The sequence below is a fragment of the Molothrus aeneus genome, unplaced genomic scaffold, assembly GCF_037042795.1.
Source record: "Molothrus aeneus isolate 106 unplaced genomic scaffold, BPBGC_Maene_1.0 scaffold_30, whole genome shotgun sequence".
NCBI lineage: Eukaryota > Metazoa > Chordata > Aves > Passeriformes > Icteridae > Molothrus > Molothrus aeneus.
In genome coordinates this window covers 1397003-1412803 of record NW_027098964.1, presented here as the reverse complement: position 1 = coordinate 1412803, position 15801 = coordinate 1397003, and the positions used below count along the sequence as shown (strand labels likewise).

Here is a 15801-nt window from a genome sequence, read left to right as displayed (position 1 = left end):
GTGCCCCCCCAGTGCCCTCCCAGTGCCCTCCCAGTAACTCCCAGTAACTCCCAGTAACTCCCAGTGCCCTCCCAATGTCTCCCCGGTGTCTCCCTGAACTCTCCGGTCCTGGGCACTGGGATTTACTGGGAGACACTGGGAGGGACTGGGGGCACTGGGACGCGCCGGCAACTTCGCGGGGAACCGGGGAGCCCCGGTGCCGGTTCCCGGTGCCGGTTCCCCACTCCCAGTGCCCCTTCCCCATCCCCGGCTCTCCGGTGCCGGTTCCCGGTCCCAAATCCTGGTCCCCATTCCCCATTCCCGGTTCCCGGTTCCCCTTCCCCATTCCCGCCTCTCCGGCGTTGATTCCCCATTCCCGGTTCCCGCTACCCCTGTCGGTTCCCGGTGCCGGTTCCCGGTCCCAGTTCCCGGTCCCGGTTCCCCATTCCCGTTTCCCCATTCCCGCCTCTCCGTTACGTCCCCGCCCCCGCCCCGCCCCCAGCCCCGCCCTCGCCGCCGCCGCCGCCGCCGCCGCCGCCGCCGCCGCCGCCGCCGCCGCCCTTTGTGTCCGCGCGTGGCCTCGGCCCCGGCGCTCACCGGCGATGGCGGCTCCGTGATGGCGGCGGGGCCGGCCCGGGGGCGACCGGGAGCCCCATGCGGGGGCCGCCGCCATGGGGCAGGTCCTGGGCTTCGCCCACTGCAGTACGGACCGGGAACCGGGAACGGGAACCGGGGAGCGGCACCGGGGAGCGGGAGGGGCCGGGGATGGGAGATCGGGGATGAGAGACCGGGAACCGGGAACGGGAGGGGCCGGGGATGGGGGAATCGGGGATGAGGGACCGGGAACCGTGACCGGGGAGCGACACCGGGAACCGGGAGGGGCCGGGGATGGGGGAATCGGGGACTGGGGACCGGGTACGGGGAGCGGCACCGGGAGGGGCCGGGGATGGAGGATCGGGAACCGGGAACGGAGCGCGGGGATGCGGGAGTGGCCGGGAACCGGGAGGGGCCGGGGATGGGGGACCGGGCACCGGGAACGGAGCGCGGGGAGGGGCTGCGGGATGCGGGAGTGGCCGAGAACCGAGAACGGGCAACGGGAACCGGGGAGCGGCACCGGGAGGAGCCGGGGATGGGGGATCGGGGATCGGGAACCGGGCGCGGGGAACGGGGAGGGGCTGCGGGATGCGGGAGGTACCGGGGAACGGCGAACCGGGAGCGGCCGGGGATGGGGAACCGGGAGGAACCGGGCACGGAGGGATTGGGAGTGGCCGGGGATGGGAGCACCGGGAAGCGGGGATGGATCCGGTACCGGGAACCGGGACGAGGACTGGGGGATCGGGGCGGCACCGGGAGGCACCGGGAGCTGCGGGAACCGGGAGGAACCGGGACTGGGAGTGGCCGGGATGAGGGGACCGGGAGTTACCGGGACCGGGAGTTACCGGGAGGGATCGGGACCGCGGGAACCGGGACGGGAACACCGGGGACAAAGATATCCGGGGCCACGGTACCGGGAGGCGCCGGGGATGGCGGGAACCGGGACTTGGAGGCACCGGGGATGGAGGCACCGGGGAGGTCCCGGGAGGGGCGGGGGGGGCGCGCCCGGGGGTCCCGGATCAAGTTTGGGGGTCCCGTAACCCCCCCGTGCCCCCCCCTCCCCCAGAGGAGGCTCCGTCCACGGCCTCCACCACACCGGACTCCACCGAGGGTGAGCGGGAGCCCCAAATTTACCCCAAAATCCCCCCAATTTACCCCAAAATCCCCCCAATTTACCCCAAAAGCACCCCCAAAACCCCCAAACCCGCCCAATTTACCCCAAAGCCCCCCGGGCGCGGCTTTTGGGGAGGGGGGCGTGGGAGGGTCCCCAAACCCCTGAACCCCAAAACTCCTGAACCCCCCCAGTGAACCCCAAACTCACCCCAAACCCCCCAAATTTACCCCAAATCTCCCAATGAACCCTAAACCCACCCAAATTAACGTCAAACCTGCCCCAAATCCCCCCAATTTACCCCAAATCCCCCCACAACCCAAATTGTACCTGAAAATGCCCCCCAAAATCCCCCAAACGCACCCTAAACCGCGCCAATTTACCCCAAACCCCCCCAAACCCACCCCAAAACCCCCCCAAGCCCCCTCAACTCCACCCCAAATCCACCCCTGATCCCCCTCCCAAAACCTCCCCCAATTTACCCCAAATGCCCCCAAATTTACCCCGATCCCCCGACGCCCCCCCCATTAGGCGGCCCCGAGGACCCCCCCCCTTTCCCGGAGCTGCCGGAGGAGCCCCCCGAGGAGGAGGAGGAGGAGGAAGATGAGGATGAGGATGATGAGGATGGGCCCCCCCGGGACCGCCCCTCCCCCCACGAGCTCACCTTCTCCTACATCGCCTTCGGGGGGGGCGGGGGGAGGGGCGACCCCCACCCCCCGCCTCGGAGGGGTCGCGCCCCTCCCCCACGCCTGAGCCCCGGTGGGGGAGGGGCGTTCGGGGGCCGGACCCCTCCCCCTCCCAAAAGGCCCCCGGGGACCCCCCCCAAAAAAAGGAGCGGGGGGAGCCCGAACCCGCCCCTCCCCCACCCCCAAAATGGGGGCGGTCCGAGGAGGGGTCGGGGGGGGAGGGGCGAGGAGGAGGAGGAGGAGGAGGAGACCCCAGGGAGGAAGGGTGAGAATGGGGATGGGGGGATCCGGGGGGGTCGTGGGGTAATTTGAGTGGGTCCGGGGGGTGTTGGGGGGAATTGCGGGGATTTGGGGGAGATTTGGGGGTCCCTGGGGGGGTCCCCGGGGTAATTTCAGGTCCCTGAGGGGAAATCTGGGGGTCCCTGGGGGGGTCCCCGGGGTAATTTCAGGTCCCTGAGGGGAAATCTGGGGGTCCCTGGGGGGGTCTGGGGTTGATTTGGGGGTCCCTGGCGTAATTGGGGCTCCTGGGGGGGAATTTGGGGGAAATCTGGGGGGGTCCCTGGAGGGAGATTTGGGGGTCTCAGGGTAGATTTGGGGGGGGGTCTGTAAGGATTTGGGGGTCTTGGGGGGAGATTTTGGGGGTCTGGGGGAAATTTGGGGGGGGCTAGGGGGCATTTGGGGGTCCCTGGGGGTATTTGGGACCCCCTGGGGGTATTTGCGGATATTTGGGACCCCCAGACCCCCCCATTTTCCCCCTCCCAGCATCCCCCGCGCCGCTCCCCTCCCCCCCGCCAGGGGGCGCCCCTGCGGAGCCCCCCCGAGCCTCGGCCCCGGCCCCTCCTCCCGCCGACCAATCAGCGAGCGCGCCGGGCGCTGACGGACAGGGTGAGCGGCCAATGGGAGCGCGGGGGGGCTCCGGTTTCGGGGAGGGGTCGCACCGCCCCCCGGCGCCATTGGAGGGTTAAAAATAGGGGGTGACCCCCCCCCCAAAAATAACCCCGGACCCCCCAAAATAACCCCGGGAGGCACCGAGCGAGACATGGAGGGAACTGGTGCGGACTGGGAGGGACTAGGGGGGAACTTGGGGGGGCAACGGGGGGGGGAACTGGGAGGGACTGGGGGGAACTGGGAGGGACTGGGGGGAACTGGGAGGGACTTGGGGGGAACTGGGAATCATTGGGAGAACACTGGGAGCAACTGGGAGGGGCTGGGAACCACTGGGGGGGGTTCTGGGAGGGCACTGGGAGGGACTGGGAGCGACTGGGGTGGCACTGGGGGACACTGGGAGCACTGGGGTGGCACTGGGGGACACTGGGAGCACTGGGGTGGCACTGGGATCACTGGGAAGGGAACTGGGGGAGCACTGGGAGCACTGGGAAGGGAACTGGGGTGGCACTGGGAGCACTGGGCATGGAACTGGGGGAGAACTGGGAGCACTGGGGGCTCCAGTAAGGAACTGGGGGAGCACTGGGAGCACTGGGAATGGAACTGGGGTGGCACTGGGAGCACTGGGGTGGCACTGGGATCACTGGGAATGGAACTGGGGGAGCACTGGGAGCACTGGGAAGGGAACTGGGGTGGCACTGGGAGCACTGGGCATGGAACTGGGGGAGAACTGGGAGCACTGGGGGCTCCAGTAAGGAACTGGGGGAGCACTGGGAGCACTGGGAATGGAACTGGGGGAGCACTGGGAGCACTGGGGGCTCCAGTAAGGAACTGGGGGAGCCTCTGAAGGGGCCCTGGGGTGGCACTGGTGGCGTCCCCATTGTCCCCAGTGTGGGAGCTGCTGTACTGGCGCGTCCCCCACCGCTCGGCGCTGGCCTTGCTGGTGTCACTGGTGTTGCTGGGCTCCCTGTCCCGCTTCAGCGCCGTCGCCGTGGTGGCACACGCGGCGCTGGCCGTGCTGGCTGTCACCGTCCCCCTGCGGCTGCGCCAGGTGGCCCTGAGGGCGCTGAGGCCGCCGACCACGGAGAGCCCGGCCAGGTGAGTGACACCTGAGTGTCCCCCCCGCCCCGTGTCACCCCCAATGTCCCCTCAGGCGAGTGACACCCCCAGTGTCCCCTCCCTGCCACCCCCAGGGAGATCAGGGTGGCTTTGTCCCATCCCTGTGCCTGTCCCTGTCCCCTGGCACTGTCCCTGCTCCTCTGTCCCTCTGTCCCTCTGTCCCTGTCCCATGACACCGTTCCTGTCATTGTCCCTGTCCCCATTGCTGTCCCCATGACGCTGTCCCTCTGTCCCTGTCTGTGTCCCCATCGCTGTCCCCCTGTCCTCACTGTCCCTGTCCCTCTCTCTTGTCCCCATGTCCCCATCCCTGTCCCTGTCCCTGTCATTCTGTCCCCATCACTGTCCTCATGTCTGTCCCCGTCCCCGTGGCTGTCCCCAGTGCTGTCCCCCAGGGCTGTCCCCATGTCCCAAACGCTGTCCCCAATGTCCCCAGGAGGACAGAGCCCCTCAGTGAGGAGCAGCAGCAGCGCTGGGCGCGGTGCCTGGCCCGGCACACGGTGGCGGCCGCCCGCACCCTCACCCGGCTCTTCCTGGTGCACAGCGTCCCCGAGTCCCTCAAGGTGACAGCGGGGGACACCGGGGGGCAATGGGGGGAATGGGGGCTATGGGGACATTGGGGGCATTTGGGAACATGAGGGACATTGGGGGACATTGGGGGGAATGGGGGCACTGGGGACATTGGGGGCATTGGGGACATGAGGGACATTGGGAGCACGGGAAAAAATTCGGGACATGAGAGACACTGGGGACATTGGGGACATTGGGACATTGGGGGGCACTGGGGACATTGGGGGCACGGGGAAAAATTCGTGACTTGAGGGACACTGGGGACATGGGGACATTGGGGACATTGGGGGGCACAGGGGACATTTGGGGGGGTTTTGGGGACGTTGGGAACATTGGTGACATGAGGGCCATGGGGACATTTGGGACGCTGCGGACACAAGGGGGTGTAGGGGACACTGAGGGCACTGGGGACATGGAGGGACATTGGGGACACTGGGGACACTTGAGGGGGTATTGGGGACACATGGGTGGCACGGGGGACTCGGGACATTGGGAACATGAGGGACATGGGGGACATTTGGGGACATTGGGGACCCATGGGGGACACTGAGGGCATTGGGGACACAGGGGACGTGGGGGGCTGAGGGTGGCACTGCCAGTGGCGGTGACGGTGACAGTGACAATGTCACCTGTGGTGGCCGCAGTTCGCCTTCCTGTTCTACCTGCTGACCTACGTGGGGGCCGCCTGCAACGGGGTGACACTGCTGGCAGCGGGTACGAGAGGGGACATCGGGGACGTTGGGGACATTGGGGGGATTGGGGGACATCGGGGACATTGGGGGGATTGGGGACATTGGGGACATCGGGGGGATTGGGGGGATTGGGGACATTGGGGACATCGGGGGGATTGGGGGCCATTGAGGAGATTGGGAACATTGGGGACACTGGGGGACATTGGGGGGATTGGGAACATTGGGGACATCAGGGGGATTGGGGACATTTGGGACACTGGGGGACATTGGGGAGACATTGGGGACACATCGGGAACATTGGGGGGACATCGGGGCCATTGGGGACACGGGGACATTGGGGGGCATTAGGAACATTGAGGGGATGATGAGGGGACACTGGGGACGGTTGGGGGCAGTTGGTGACCCCAGGTGTCCCCACAATGTCCCCCTGCCCAGGTGTCATCAGCGCCTTCACCTTCCCCATGCTCTACCGGCGCCACCAGGTACGGCCACGCCCCAGGTGACACCCGAGGGGACACCCGAGGCTGGCACTGCCACCAAGCGGGGGCGGTGACACTTCTGTGTGTCCCCAAATGTCCCCCAATGTCCCCCTCAGGCCCAGATCGATCAACACCTGAGCCTGGCCCGGAGCCACCTGAGACACCTGCGAGCCAGGTGAGTGTCCCCAATGTCCCCCCAGTGTCCCCCATGTCTCCAATGTCCCCCCAGTGTCCCCAATGTCCCCAAATGTCCCTGCAGGGTCCTGGCCAAGCTGCCAAGTGCCAAAGTGAAGCCGCAGTGACACCGCTGTCCCCACCCCGAGGTGACATCCAGGAGGGGGGCGTGGCCATGGGAGGAGGCCACGCCCCCTTCATGTCCTTTTTTTCCTCCTCCCCTCATCCGTGCGGGGGGAGGGGCGATAATTTAATAAAAACTCTTGTGACAAACGGGTGACAATGTGACAATGTCCCCCCAATGTCCCCAAATGTTCCCCAGTGTCCCAAGTTTTCCCATAATGTCCCAAATGTCCCCAATGTCCCCAGTGTCCCCAATTTTCCCAAAATTTCCCCAAATTTCCCCCCAATGTCCCTAAATGTCCCAAATTTCCCCCCAATGTCCCCATACCCCCCCAATGTCCCTAAATGTCCCAGATTCCCCCCCAATGTCCCCCAATGTCCCCAATGTCCCCAGATTCCCCCCCAATGTCCCCAATGTCCCCCCAATGTCCCAAATTTTCCCCAAAATGTCCTAAATTTCCCAGTGTCCCCAAATGTCCCCAAATTCCGCCCCCCGCCCCGCGAAAAGCGCGCGAACGCGGCGCCTCAAGCCCCGCCCCGTCCCGCTTTGACCCCGCCCCCGCCCCGTCCCGATTGGTCGCCGGCCCGGCCAAGGCCCCGCCCCCGTTGCCATGGCCGCGGCCGTTGCCGCGCGACGTAAACACGGGACGCCGGACGTGGTGACGTCACCGGCGGGGAACGCCGTAACCGGGGAGACCCGCGCGGTGTTTACCGGGACGGGAGAGGGAACCGCGGGAAAATGGGGCGGGGAAAAACCCCGGGAACCGGACAGGGACCCCCGGGACCCCCGAGAGCCGAGAGGGACCCCCGGGACACCGGGAACCGGGCAGGAACCCCCGGGACCCCGGGCAGGGACCCCCGGGACACCGGGATGGGACCCCCGGGACACCGGGACGGGAGCGGGACCCAAGGAAACCGGGCTGGGACCCCCGGAACGCAACAGGGACCCCCGGGACCCCCGGAACGGGGCTGAGACCCCCGAAAGCTGACCGGGATCCCCGGGAACCGAGCGGAACCCCCAGGAACGTGACTGGGACTCCCGGGACACCGGGAACGGGGCTGAGACCACCGAGAACCGACCAGGACCCCCGGGAACTGGACAGGGACCCCCCGGACACCGGGAACGGGGTTGGGACCCCCGGAAAGGGGGCTGGGACCCCTGAGAACCGACTCGGACTCCTGGGAACGGGATTGGGAGCCCCGGGATCCCGGGAACCGGGCAAAGACCCCAGGAACGGGACCGGGACCCCCGAGAACCGACCGGAACCCCCGATAACGGGACAGGGACCCCCAGTAACGGGACTGGGTCCCCCGAGACCCCCGGGACACCGGTAACGGGACCCCCGGGCTATGCCGGGACCGGGAGCCACCGGAGCCGCCGCCCGGTGGCACCGGAGGGGGCGGGGCCGGCTCGGATGAATGAATGACCCCGAGGGCGTGGGAACCGCCCCCCCCGGGGGTGCCCACGGTGCCGCCGTGACTCAGCGCCGGTTCCCGCCGGTGACATCAGCGCCCGGTGCCCGGCCCGGGGCTGCGGAGGGACCGGGACCCACCGGGGCCCTCGGGAACCCCGAACCGGGACCCCCGAATCCCCAAACCGGGACCCCCGGGACCCTCAGGGACCCCCGGACCGGGACCCCCAAACCGGGACCCCGGAACCCCAAACCGGGATCCTCCGGGACCTCCGAACCGGGACCCCGCAGACCCCCGAACCGAGACCCCCAGACCCCCATCCCGGGACCTCCCCGGTACCGGGAACGGCTCCAGCCGGAGACGGTACCGGGGGGGTCCCGAGGCGTTACCGGGAGAGATCCCGGGGGTCTCCCGGGGGATGTCCCGGGGGCTACCGAAGGTCCCGGGGGTTCCTCAAAGACACCGGGGGTTCCCGATGGCGGAACCGGGGAGATCCCGGAGGGAGCGGGGAGTCCCAGGAGTCTCATGGGGGAGTTCCCGGAGGTTACCGGAGCTCCCGGGGACACCGGGAGATCCCGGTCGGGGTCGCGCGGGTCCCGGGAGGTCACCGGGGGAAGCACCGGAGGGAGATACCGGGGATCCCCGGTGGGTGGGGGGGGTCCCGCGGGTCTCATGGGGAGTTCCCGGGGGTTACCGGAGGTCCCGGGGGCTCCTCGAGGACGCCGGAGGTCCCGGGAGGTCACCGGGAGATGCACCGGAGGAGGGGGGTACCGGGGATCTCCGGTGGGTCGGGGGTCCCGGGGGTCTCCCGGGGGAGTTCCCGGTGCCGCCAGCCCAGAGGGTTCGGGCCGTTTCTAGAACGGGCGGCCGTTCCCGTTTCTATTAATACGGGCGGGCGGCGGCGGCGGCGGCGGCGGCGGCGGCGGCGGCGGCGGCGGCGGAGGGAATCCCTGTGACGTCATTGCTAGGATACCAAACAAACACTCCAGACAAGCCCATATATGGCTAATTGCGTCACAGGAACTCCGGGGGGGCGGGGCCAGGGGATCCCCCCCGTTCCCGGCCCTCCCCGGAGCCTCTTAACGGCGGCGGCGCCTCCGGGAGCCTCAAACGGCGGCGAGCACCGAACGCGCGGAGCCCGCGGGGTCTCGGTGGGCCCGGGGGGGTCCCGGGGGTCCCCGAACGGCGGCGGAGGGGGGCGTGACGTCAGCGGAGGGGGGCGTGGCCCCGCCGTATAAAGCGGCGGGGCTGCCGTGAGCCGTTCATTCATAAAACCGGACACCGGGGCGAGCGGCGGGAGCGTCACCGGGGCCTGGCCGAGGGGATTTACCGGAGCTCGGCACGGATTTACCGGGGCTCGTAACGGAAAGGGAGATTTTTTTTGTACCGGGACAACTTTTGGGAAACCGCCGGGAGTTTTTCTGTAGCGGAGCAACCGGAGCCGGTCACGGATGGAGCGGAGCGTGTGAGGGGGGTTTTGGAACGGAGAGCCGGAGATCGGAACGGACGGCACCGGAGATTATAGGGAACAACCGGAGATCGGAACGGACGGTACCGGAGATTATAGCGGACAACCGGAGCTGGGCACTGACGGTACCGGAGCTTATAGCGGATAACCGGAGCTTGGCACGGACGGTAGCGGAGCTTTTAGGGCACGACCGGACACGGCGGCGCCCGGTACCGGCAAACCGGAGCTCGGCACGGACGGTACCGGAGCTTATAGCGAAAAGCAGAGCTTTTAGCGGACAACCGGAGCTTACAGCGGACGGTACCGGAGCTTTTAGCGCACAACCGGAGCACGGCACGGACACACCGGAGCTCACAACCGCTTAAGCGGGGCACACCGGACACCCACCGGAGCCTGACCGAACCGAGCCTCCCCCCGCCCCGTGATGCCGCCGGTGCTAACGGCGTGACCCCGCAGCTTTGTGGCGGCGGGGCGGCCCCCGCGGCCCCGGGGCCATGTTCCAGGGGTTCCCCGGGGATTACGACTCGGGCTCCCGGTGCAGCTCGTCGCCCTCGGCCGAGTCCCAGTACCTGTCGCCGCTCGACTCCTTCGGGAGCCCCGCGGCCGCCGCCGGGGCCGCTCAGGTGAGCGCCGGGAGGAACCGGGGGCGTGAGGACGATGATGGGGATGAGGAGGATGAGGCGGGGAAGGGGGGGAGGATGAAGAAGAGGAGCACCGGGGGGGCGGGGCCGTGCGTAAGCCGCGCGCAGTGACGTCGCGGGCGGCGGTGACGCGGCACGCACGCACGCAGAGCGCGCGGGTTATTTTTGGGGTGTCCCCTCCCCCCCTCTCCCCCCGCTGCGGCGCGAGGCGTTGCCAAGGGAGACGGGAGTGGACACGCCCCATCGGGGTGGGCACGCCCACTTTGCGGCGAAGCCACGCCCATATGAGCGCGTTGAACGGGGATTAGGTCACGCCCACTGGTGGAGATGGGCGCGTCCCCTCTGAGCCTTGGCCACGCCCCCTCTGAGCATTGGCCACGCCCCCTCGCGAATTTGGGGGGCTCGGGGGGAGCCCAAAGGGTGGCGGCGTCACCTGGGGGTGGCGATGTCACCTGGGGACCCTCGGGGTCCCCTCCAGGGCTCGGATTTTGGGGAGGGGGCGACCCCCACACTCCTCCCCCAGCCCGAGATGGGTTTGGGGGTCCCTGGGGGTGACAGGGACAGGGGGGACACTCGGACTGAGGTGACACGGACACGGGGATGTCACCCTTGGGTGACAGGGACATGAGAGCGTCACCTTTGGGTGACAGGGACCCTCAGATTGGGGTGACAGGGACGCAACTGTGTCACCAGTGGGTGACAGGGACAGCACGATGTCACATCCCGGGGCTGGGGGAGGACAGGGGTGTCCCCAGCGGTGTCACGGCTCTGACCGTGTCCCCCTGTGTCCTCTCATGTCCCCCCGTGTCCCCAGCGGTGTCACCTCTCAAACCCGTGTCCCCCTGTGTCCTCTCATGTCCCCTCGTGTCCCCCCGTGTCCCCCACCCCTCTAACCGTGTCCCCCCGTGTTCCCCACCGCTCTAACCGTGTCCCCCCGTGTCCCCCCGTGTCCCCCACCCCTCTAACCGTGTCCCCCCGTGTCCCCAGCAGTGTCACCCCTCTAACCGTGTCCCCCCGTGTCCCCCGTGTCCCCCACCCCTCTAACCGTGTCCCCCCGTGTCCCCCACCTCTCTAACCGTGTCCCCCCGTGTCCCCCGTGTCCCCCCGTGTTCCCCACCGCTCTAACCGTGTCCCCCGTGTCCCCCCAGGAGTGCAGCGCCCTGGGGGACATGCCCGGCTCCTTCGTGCCCACGGTGACGGCCATCACCACCAGCCAGGACCTGCAGTGGCTGGTGCAGCCCACGCTCATCTCCTCGGTGGCCCCGGGGGCTCCCATGGCCCAGCAGCCGCCGCAGCCGCCGCCGCCGCCCCCTCCTCCCCTGGACCCCTACGAGCTGCCCGGGCCCAGCTACGGCACCCCCGGCATGGGCGGCGGGAGCTTCGCGGGACCACCGGGACCGACCCCCGGCAGAGCCCCCCGGGCGAGGGCGCGGCGGGGCCGGGAGGAGACGGTGAGAGGGGACGGGGGGGACGGGGACGGACAGGGGGACAGGGGACAGAGGAGATGGTGAGAGGGGACAGAGGGACGGGGAACAGACAGAGGGACCGGGGGGACAGAGGGACAGGGGACAGACAGAGGGACACAGGGGGACAGAGGAGATGGTGAGAGAGGACAGAGGGACGGGGGCAGAGGGGTGGTGGCACTTCGGGGGTGTGGCAGGGGGAGTGTGGGGCTGTCAAAGTGGAAGTGGAAGGAGATTGAAGGACAGACAGGTGGTGGCACCTCAGGGACACCGCTCTTGGTGGCACCTTGGGGACAGCATGAGCAGCAGGAGCCTCAGGGACAGCTCAGGTGGTGGCACCTTGGGGACATCAGGAGAGGCAGGAGATTGGGGCCACCCCAGGCGGTGGCACCTTGGGGACATGGAGGGAATCTGGGGACAGCAGGAACCCGCTGAGGGACACTCCAGCTGGTGGCACCTTGGGGACACCACTCTCGCTGACCTCCCCCGCGCCCATGACCCCAGCGGGATTTTGGGGCCGGGGGCTCGCAGAGGGTGACAGAGGCGACACTGGGTGACATCAGGGTGACACTGGGTGACACTGGGTGGCATCAGGGTGACATCAGGGTGACGCTGCTGTCCCCTGTCCCCGCAGCTGACCCCCGAGGAGGAGGAGAAGCGCCGCGTGCGGCGGGAGCGGAACAAACTGGCGGCGGCCAAATGTCGCAACCGGCGCCGCGAGCTGACGGACCGGCTGCAGGCGGTGAGTGACGGCACTATCGCGACACTATCGCGACACTATCGCGACACTATCGCGACACTATCGCGACTTTGTTGCGACATCAGTCACTGCCAGGGGGTGGCGTGTGAGTGACACTATCGCGACATTGTTGGGACATTATCATGACATTATGGGGACACTATCGCGACACTATCAGGACACTATCGTGACATTATCACAACATTATGGTGACACTATCGTGACAGCAATCACTGCCAGGGGGTGGCATTTGAGCGACACTATCACAACATTATCGCCACACTATCGGGACATTATCGGGACATTATTGCGCCATCCTGCAACAGCAATCACTGCCAGGGGGTGGCATTTGAGTGACACTATCGGGACACTATCACAACACTATCGCAACACTCTCGCAACATTATCAGGACACTATCACGACAGCAATCACCGTCAGGGGGTGGCGTTGTCCCCAAGGGCCCGCAGGATGCGGCTGCAGAGGGAGATGGGGACAGAGGTGTCACCAGCGATGGTGGCAGTGTCCTCGGAGTTGGGGACATTTGGGGACATCAGGAGGGGACATCAAGTGTCCTCGGTGACGGTGGCAATGTCCTCGGAGTTGATGTCCCCCAAGATTTGGGGACACCAGAGGGGACAGAGGGTGACAGTGGCATCCCTGAGAGCTGGGGACACCAGAGGGTACAGACGGACACCAAGAGATGTCCCCAGGCTTGGGGACATGACACGGACAATGCCATCTGTGGGGACAGATGGACACCCAGGGATGTCCCCTGAGCTGGGGACATCCGAGGGGACGGGACGAGGGCAGTGCCATCCGTGGGGACAAGGGGACAAAGGAGGGGACAGACGGACACTTAGGGACATAGGAGGAGCCTGAGGGATGTCCCCAAGTTTGGGGACATCCGAGGGGACACTCAGGGATGGCCGGACAGAGACCCAGACAGACACAGGAGGGACACAACGACCCTGGGGACACTCAGGGACACTTGGGGACATCCCTGAGTGGGTGATGGCGCTGTCCCCAGGCTTGGGGACACGCAGAGACCTGGATGGACACGCAGTGACAAGGGAGGGCCACAGGAGGGCGACAAAGACCCTGGCGACACTCAGAGGGACGCGGGAAAGCCACAACGACCCCTGGGGACACTCGGGGACACTTGGGGACATCCCTGAGTGGGTGATGGCGATGTCCCCAGACTTAGGGACACCCAGAGACCCAGACGGACACGCAGGGACACAGGAACGCCACAACGACCCCGGGTGCCGCTCGGGTGCCACCTGTGGATGTCACCGGGTTCCTGATGTCGCTCTCTGGACATCCGAGGGGACACTCAGGGACACTTGAGGACACCCAGGGATGGACGGACAGAGACCCAGACAGACACGCAGGGACATGGGAGGGGACAGCGACACTTGGGGACACCCAGGGATGGACAGACAGAAACCCAGGGCCACGGGAGGGCCACAACAACCCCGGGTGCCACCTGGTGGCACACCTGGTGACACCGCCGTGCCCCTGACCTGGCTGTCCCCGCAGGAGACGGACCAGCTGGAGGAGGAGAAGGCCGAGCTGGAGTCGGAGATCGCCGAGCTGCGCAAGGAGAAGGAGCGCCTGGAGTTCGTGCTGGTGGCCCACGCTCCCGCCTGCAAGGTCCCCTTCGAGGACATCGGCGGCGCCACCACCGCCGCCGCCGCCGCCGCCGCCGCCATGGTGGCCCCTGTCCCCGTCACCGTCCCCGTCTCCTCCGAGGTGAGCAGCCCGGGCAAGGCTCCGCTGTCCCCGCTGTCGCCGCTGCCGTTGTTCCTCCTCCCGCAGGGTCCCTTCCCCGCCTGCTGGGGACCCCCTAACGCGACCCCCCCCGCGTTTGTGTCCCCCCACCCAGAGGGAGCCTCCTCCTCCTCCTCGTGCGGAGCCTCGCACCAGCAGCGGAGCGGCGGCGGCGGCGGCAGCGGCGACCACCGGGGCTCCTCCTCCTCCTCCTCGGACTGCCTGAGCTCCCCCTCGCTCCTCGCGTTGTGAACGGGGCAGGTGGCACTTGGTCACCTCCGTGCGTCCCCTTGGTCACCTCCGTGTCCCCCCCCTCGGGGGGTTCCCTGTCCCCCTCGAGGTGACCCCTCCAGGTCACTTCCACCGGGGCTGCTCCTCCTCCTCCTTCTCCTCCTCGTCCTCCTCCTCGGACTGCCTGAGCTCTCCCTCGCTCCTCGCGTTGTGAACGGGGCGAGGTGGCACTTGGTCACCTCCGTGTGTCCCCTTGGTCACCTCCGTGTGTCCCCTTGGGCCTTGAGGGGGTCCCTGTCCCCCCTCCAGGTGACCTCTGTGTCCCCCCTCAAGGAGGTCCCTGCACCTCCAGGTGACCCCTCCAGGTCACCTCCCACTTTGTCACCTCCATGTCCCCCTCGAGAGGCTCCAGGGGCCACCTCCCCCCTCTCCAGGTGTCACTTTGTCACCTCCGTGTCCCCCCTCGAGGAGGTCCCTGCACCTCCAGGTGCCACCTCCAGGTGTCAACTCCCACTTTGTCACCTCCTCCTCCTCGGACTGCCTGAGCTCTCCCTCGCTCCTCGCATTGTGAACGGGGGCAGGTGGCACTTGGTCACCTCCGTGTCCCCTTTGTCACCTCCGTGTCCCCCTGAGGAGCTTCAGGAGCCACCTCCACATTCTCCAGGTGTCCCTTTGGGATCCCCCCCCTGCTCGAAGGTGTCACTTTGTCACCTCCGTGTCCCTTTCAGGGGGTCCCTGGACCTCCAGGTGACCCCTCCAGGTGCCCCCTCCAGGTGTCCCCATCCAGGTGCCACCTCCAGGTGTGGCCCCGTGTCCCGCCTGTCCCCTCACCTGTCCCCTCCCCCCTCCCCTCGCTTGGCCTTGGCTCCGCCCCCTCCCCTCCCCCCCCCCGGTATATAAATCTATTTTTGTTGCGCGGGAGATGTTTAATTTTTTATTATTAATTATAACGAGAATAATTATTGTTCGTGCCGTGTTCGTGCCCACCCCGGGGGTCGCGCCCCCTCCCCCCTCGGGGGTCGCCCCCTCCCCCGGTCCGCGCTCGTCCCCCCCCCCAAACGTGGCCAATAAAAGCTTCCAGCGGCTCCCGCGGCTCCCGAGGCGTTTCTGGGGAATGGGGGAGATTTTGGGGTGTGGGGGGGGGAGATTTGGGGAGGGGGTCGCTGAGGGGGGGGTGGGGACAGAGGGGACACGGGGATAGAAGGGACATGGAGCTCGTGGGGACACGGAGCTCGTGGGGACACGGAGACAGAGGGGACAATGGGGACAGAGGGGACACGGGGACACGATCGTGGGGACATGGGGACAGCGGGGACAGAGGGGACAGGGGGACAATGGGGACACGGAGCTCGTGGGGACACGGGGACAGAGGGGACGTCGCCCCGTTGCCCCACCCACCTGCCAATCAATGAAAAATGGGGGTAATTGAGTCCACGCCCTCCTCAAACCACGCCCCCTGTTCGCCTGCAGTCCCTCCAGTGACCGCCAGGGGGAGCGCGGGGAGAGAAACTGAAGGGGGGGGTGCTCCCAGTTTGGAGGGGGCATTTCCCAGTTTTGGGGGGGCATTTCCCAGTTTGGTGTCCATTCTCGTCCAGTTTGGGGGATCCTTTCCCAGTTTATGGGATTCTCTCCCAGTTTGTGGAATTCTCTCCCAGTTTGGGGACTC

At 67.4% G+C, this 15801-nt stretch overlaps 2 protein-coding genes across 4 annotated transcripts; both read left to right on the top strand.

Moving 5' to 3' along the window:
* Positions 1–526: 526 nt before the first annotated feature.
* On the top strand, positions 527–6559 carry RTN2 (reticulon 2). 2 transcript variants are annotated; one of them, XM_066570702.1, is made up of 10 exons: positions 527–681; positions 1640–1684; positions 2216–2635; positions 3133–3255; positions 4146–4353; positions 4808–4934; positions 5586–5655; positions 6069–6115; positions 6229–6287; positions 6372–6559. In XM_066570702.1, exons 1-10 carry the CDS (start codon positions 651–653, stop codon positions 6412–6414), a joined length of 1173 nt encoding a protein of 390 aa, XP_066426799.1. In that variant the 5' UTR covers positions 527–650; the 3' UTR covers positions 6415–6559. The 2 variants fall into 2 exon arrangements, with proteins under 2 accessions (XP_066426799.1, XP_066426800.1); XM_066570703.1 differs by lacking the exon at positions 5586–5655.
* Positions 6560–8957: 2398 nt separating this feature from the next.
* Positions 8958–15220, top strand: FOSB (FosB proto-oncogene, AP-1 transcription factor subunit). Of its 2 annotated transcripts, XM_066570708.1 has the most exons (5): positions 8959–9913; positions 11080–11382; positions 12029–12136; positions 13674–13886; positions 14020–15220. In XM_066570708.1, exons 1-5 carry the CDS (start codon positions 9785–9787, stop codon positions 14128–14130), a joined length of 864 nt encoding a protein of 287 aa, XP_066426805.1. In that variant the 5' UTR covers positions 8959–9784; the 3' UTR covers positions 14131–15220. The 2 variants fall into 2 exon arrangements, with proteins under 2 accessions (XP_066426804.1, XP_066426805.1); XM_066570707.1 differs by having other exon boundaries at positions 8958–9913; positions 13674–15220.
* The last annotated feature ends 581 nt before the right edge of the window (positions 15221–15801 follow it).

Excerpts from the sequence above, each read along its gene's own strand:
- RTN2 (XM_066570702.1), top strand. The coding sequence starts at position 651 with ATGGGGCAGGTCCTGGGCTTCGCCCACTGCA. Across the intron at positions 2,636-3,132 it reads GGAGACCCCAGGGAGGAAGG|CATCCCCCGCGCCGCTCCCC; the intron begins GTGAGAATGGGG and ends TCCCCCTCCCAG. Across the intron at positions 4,935-5,585 it reads GCGTCCCCGAGTCCCTCAAG|TTCGCCTTCCTGTTCTACCT; the intron begins GTGACAGCGGGG and ends TGGTGGCCGCAG.
- FOSB (XM_066570707.1), top strand. The coding sequence starts at position 9,785 with ATGTTCCAGGGGTTCCCCGGGGATTACGACTCGGGCTCCCGGTGCAGC. Across the intron at positions 11,383-12,028 it reads GGCGGGGCCGGGAGGAGACG|CTGACCCCCGAGGAGGAGGA; the intron begins GTGAGAGGGGAC and ends CTGTCCCCGCAG. Across the intron at positions 12,137-13,673 it reads TGACGGACCGGCTGCAGGCG|GAGACGGACCAGCTGGAGGA; the intron begins GTGAGTGACGGC and ends CTGTCCCCGCAG.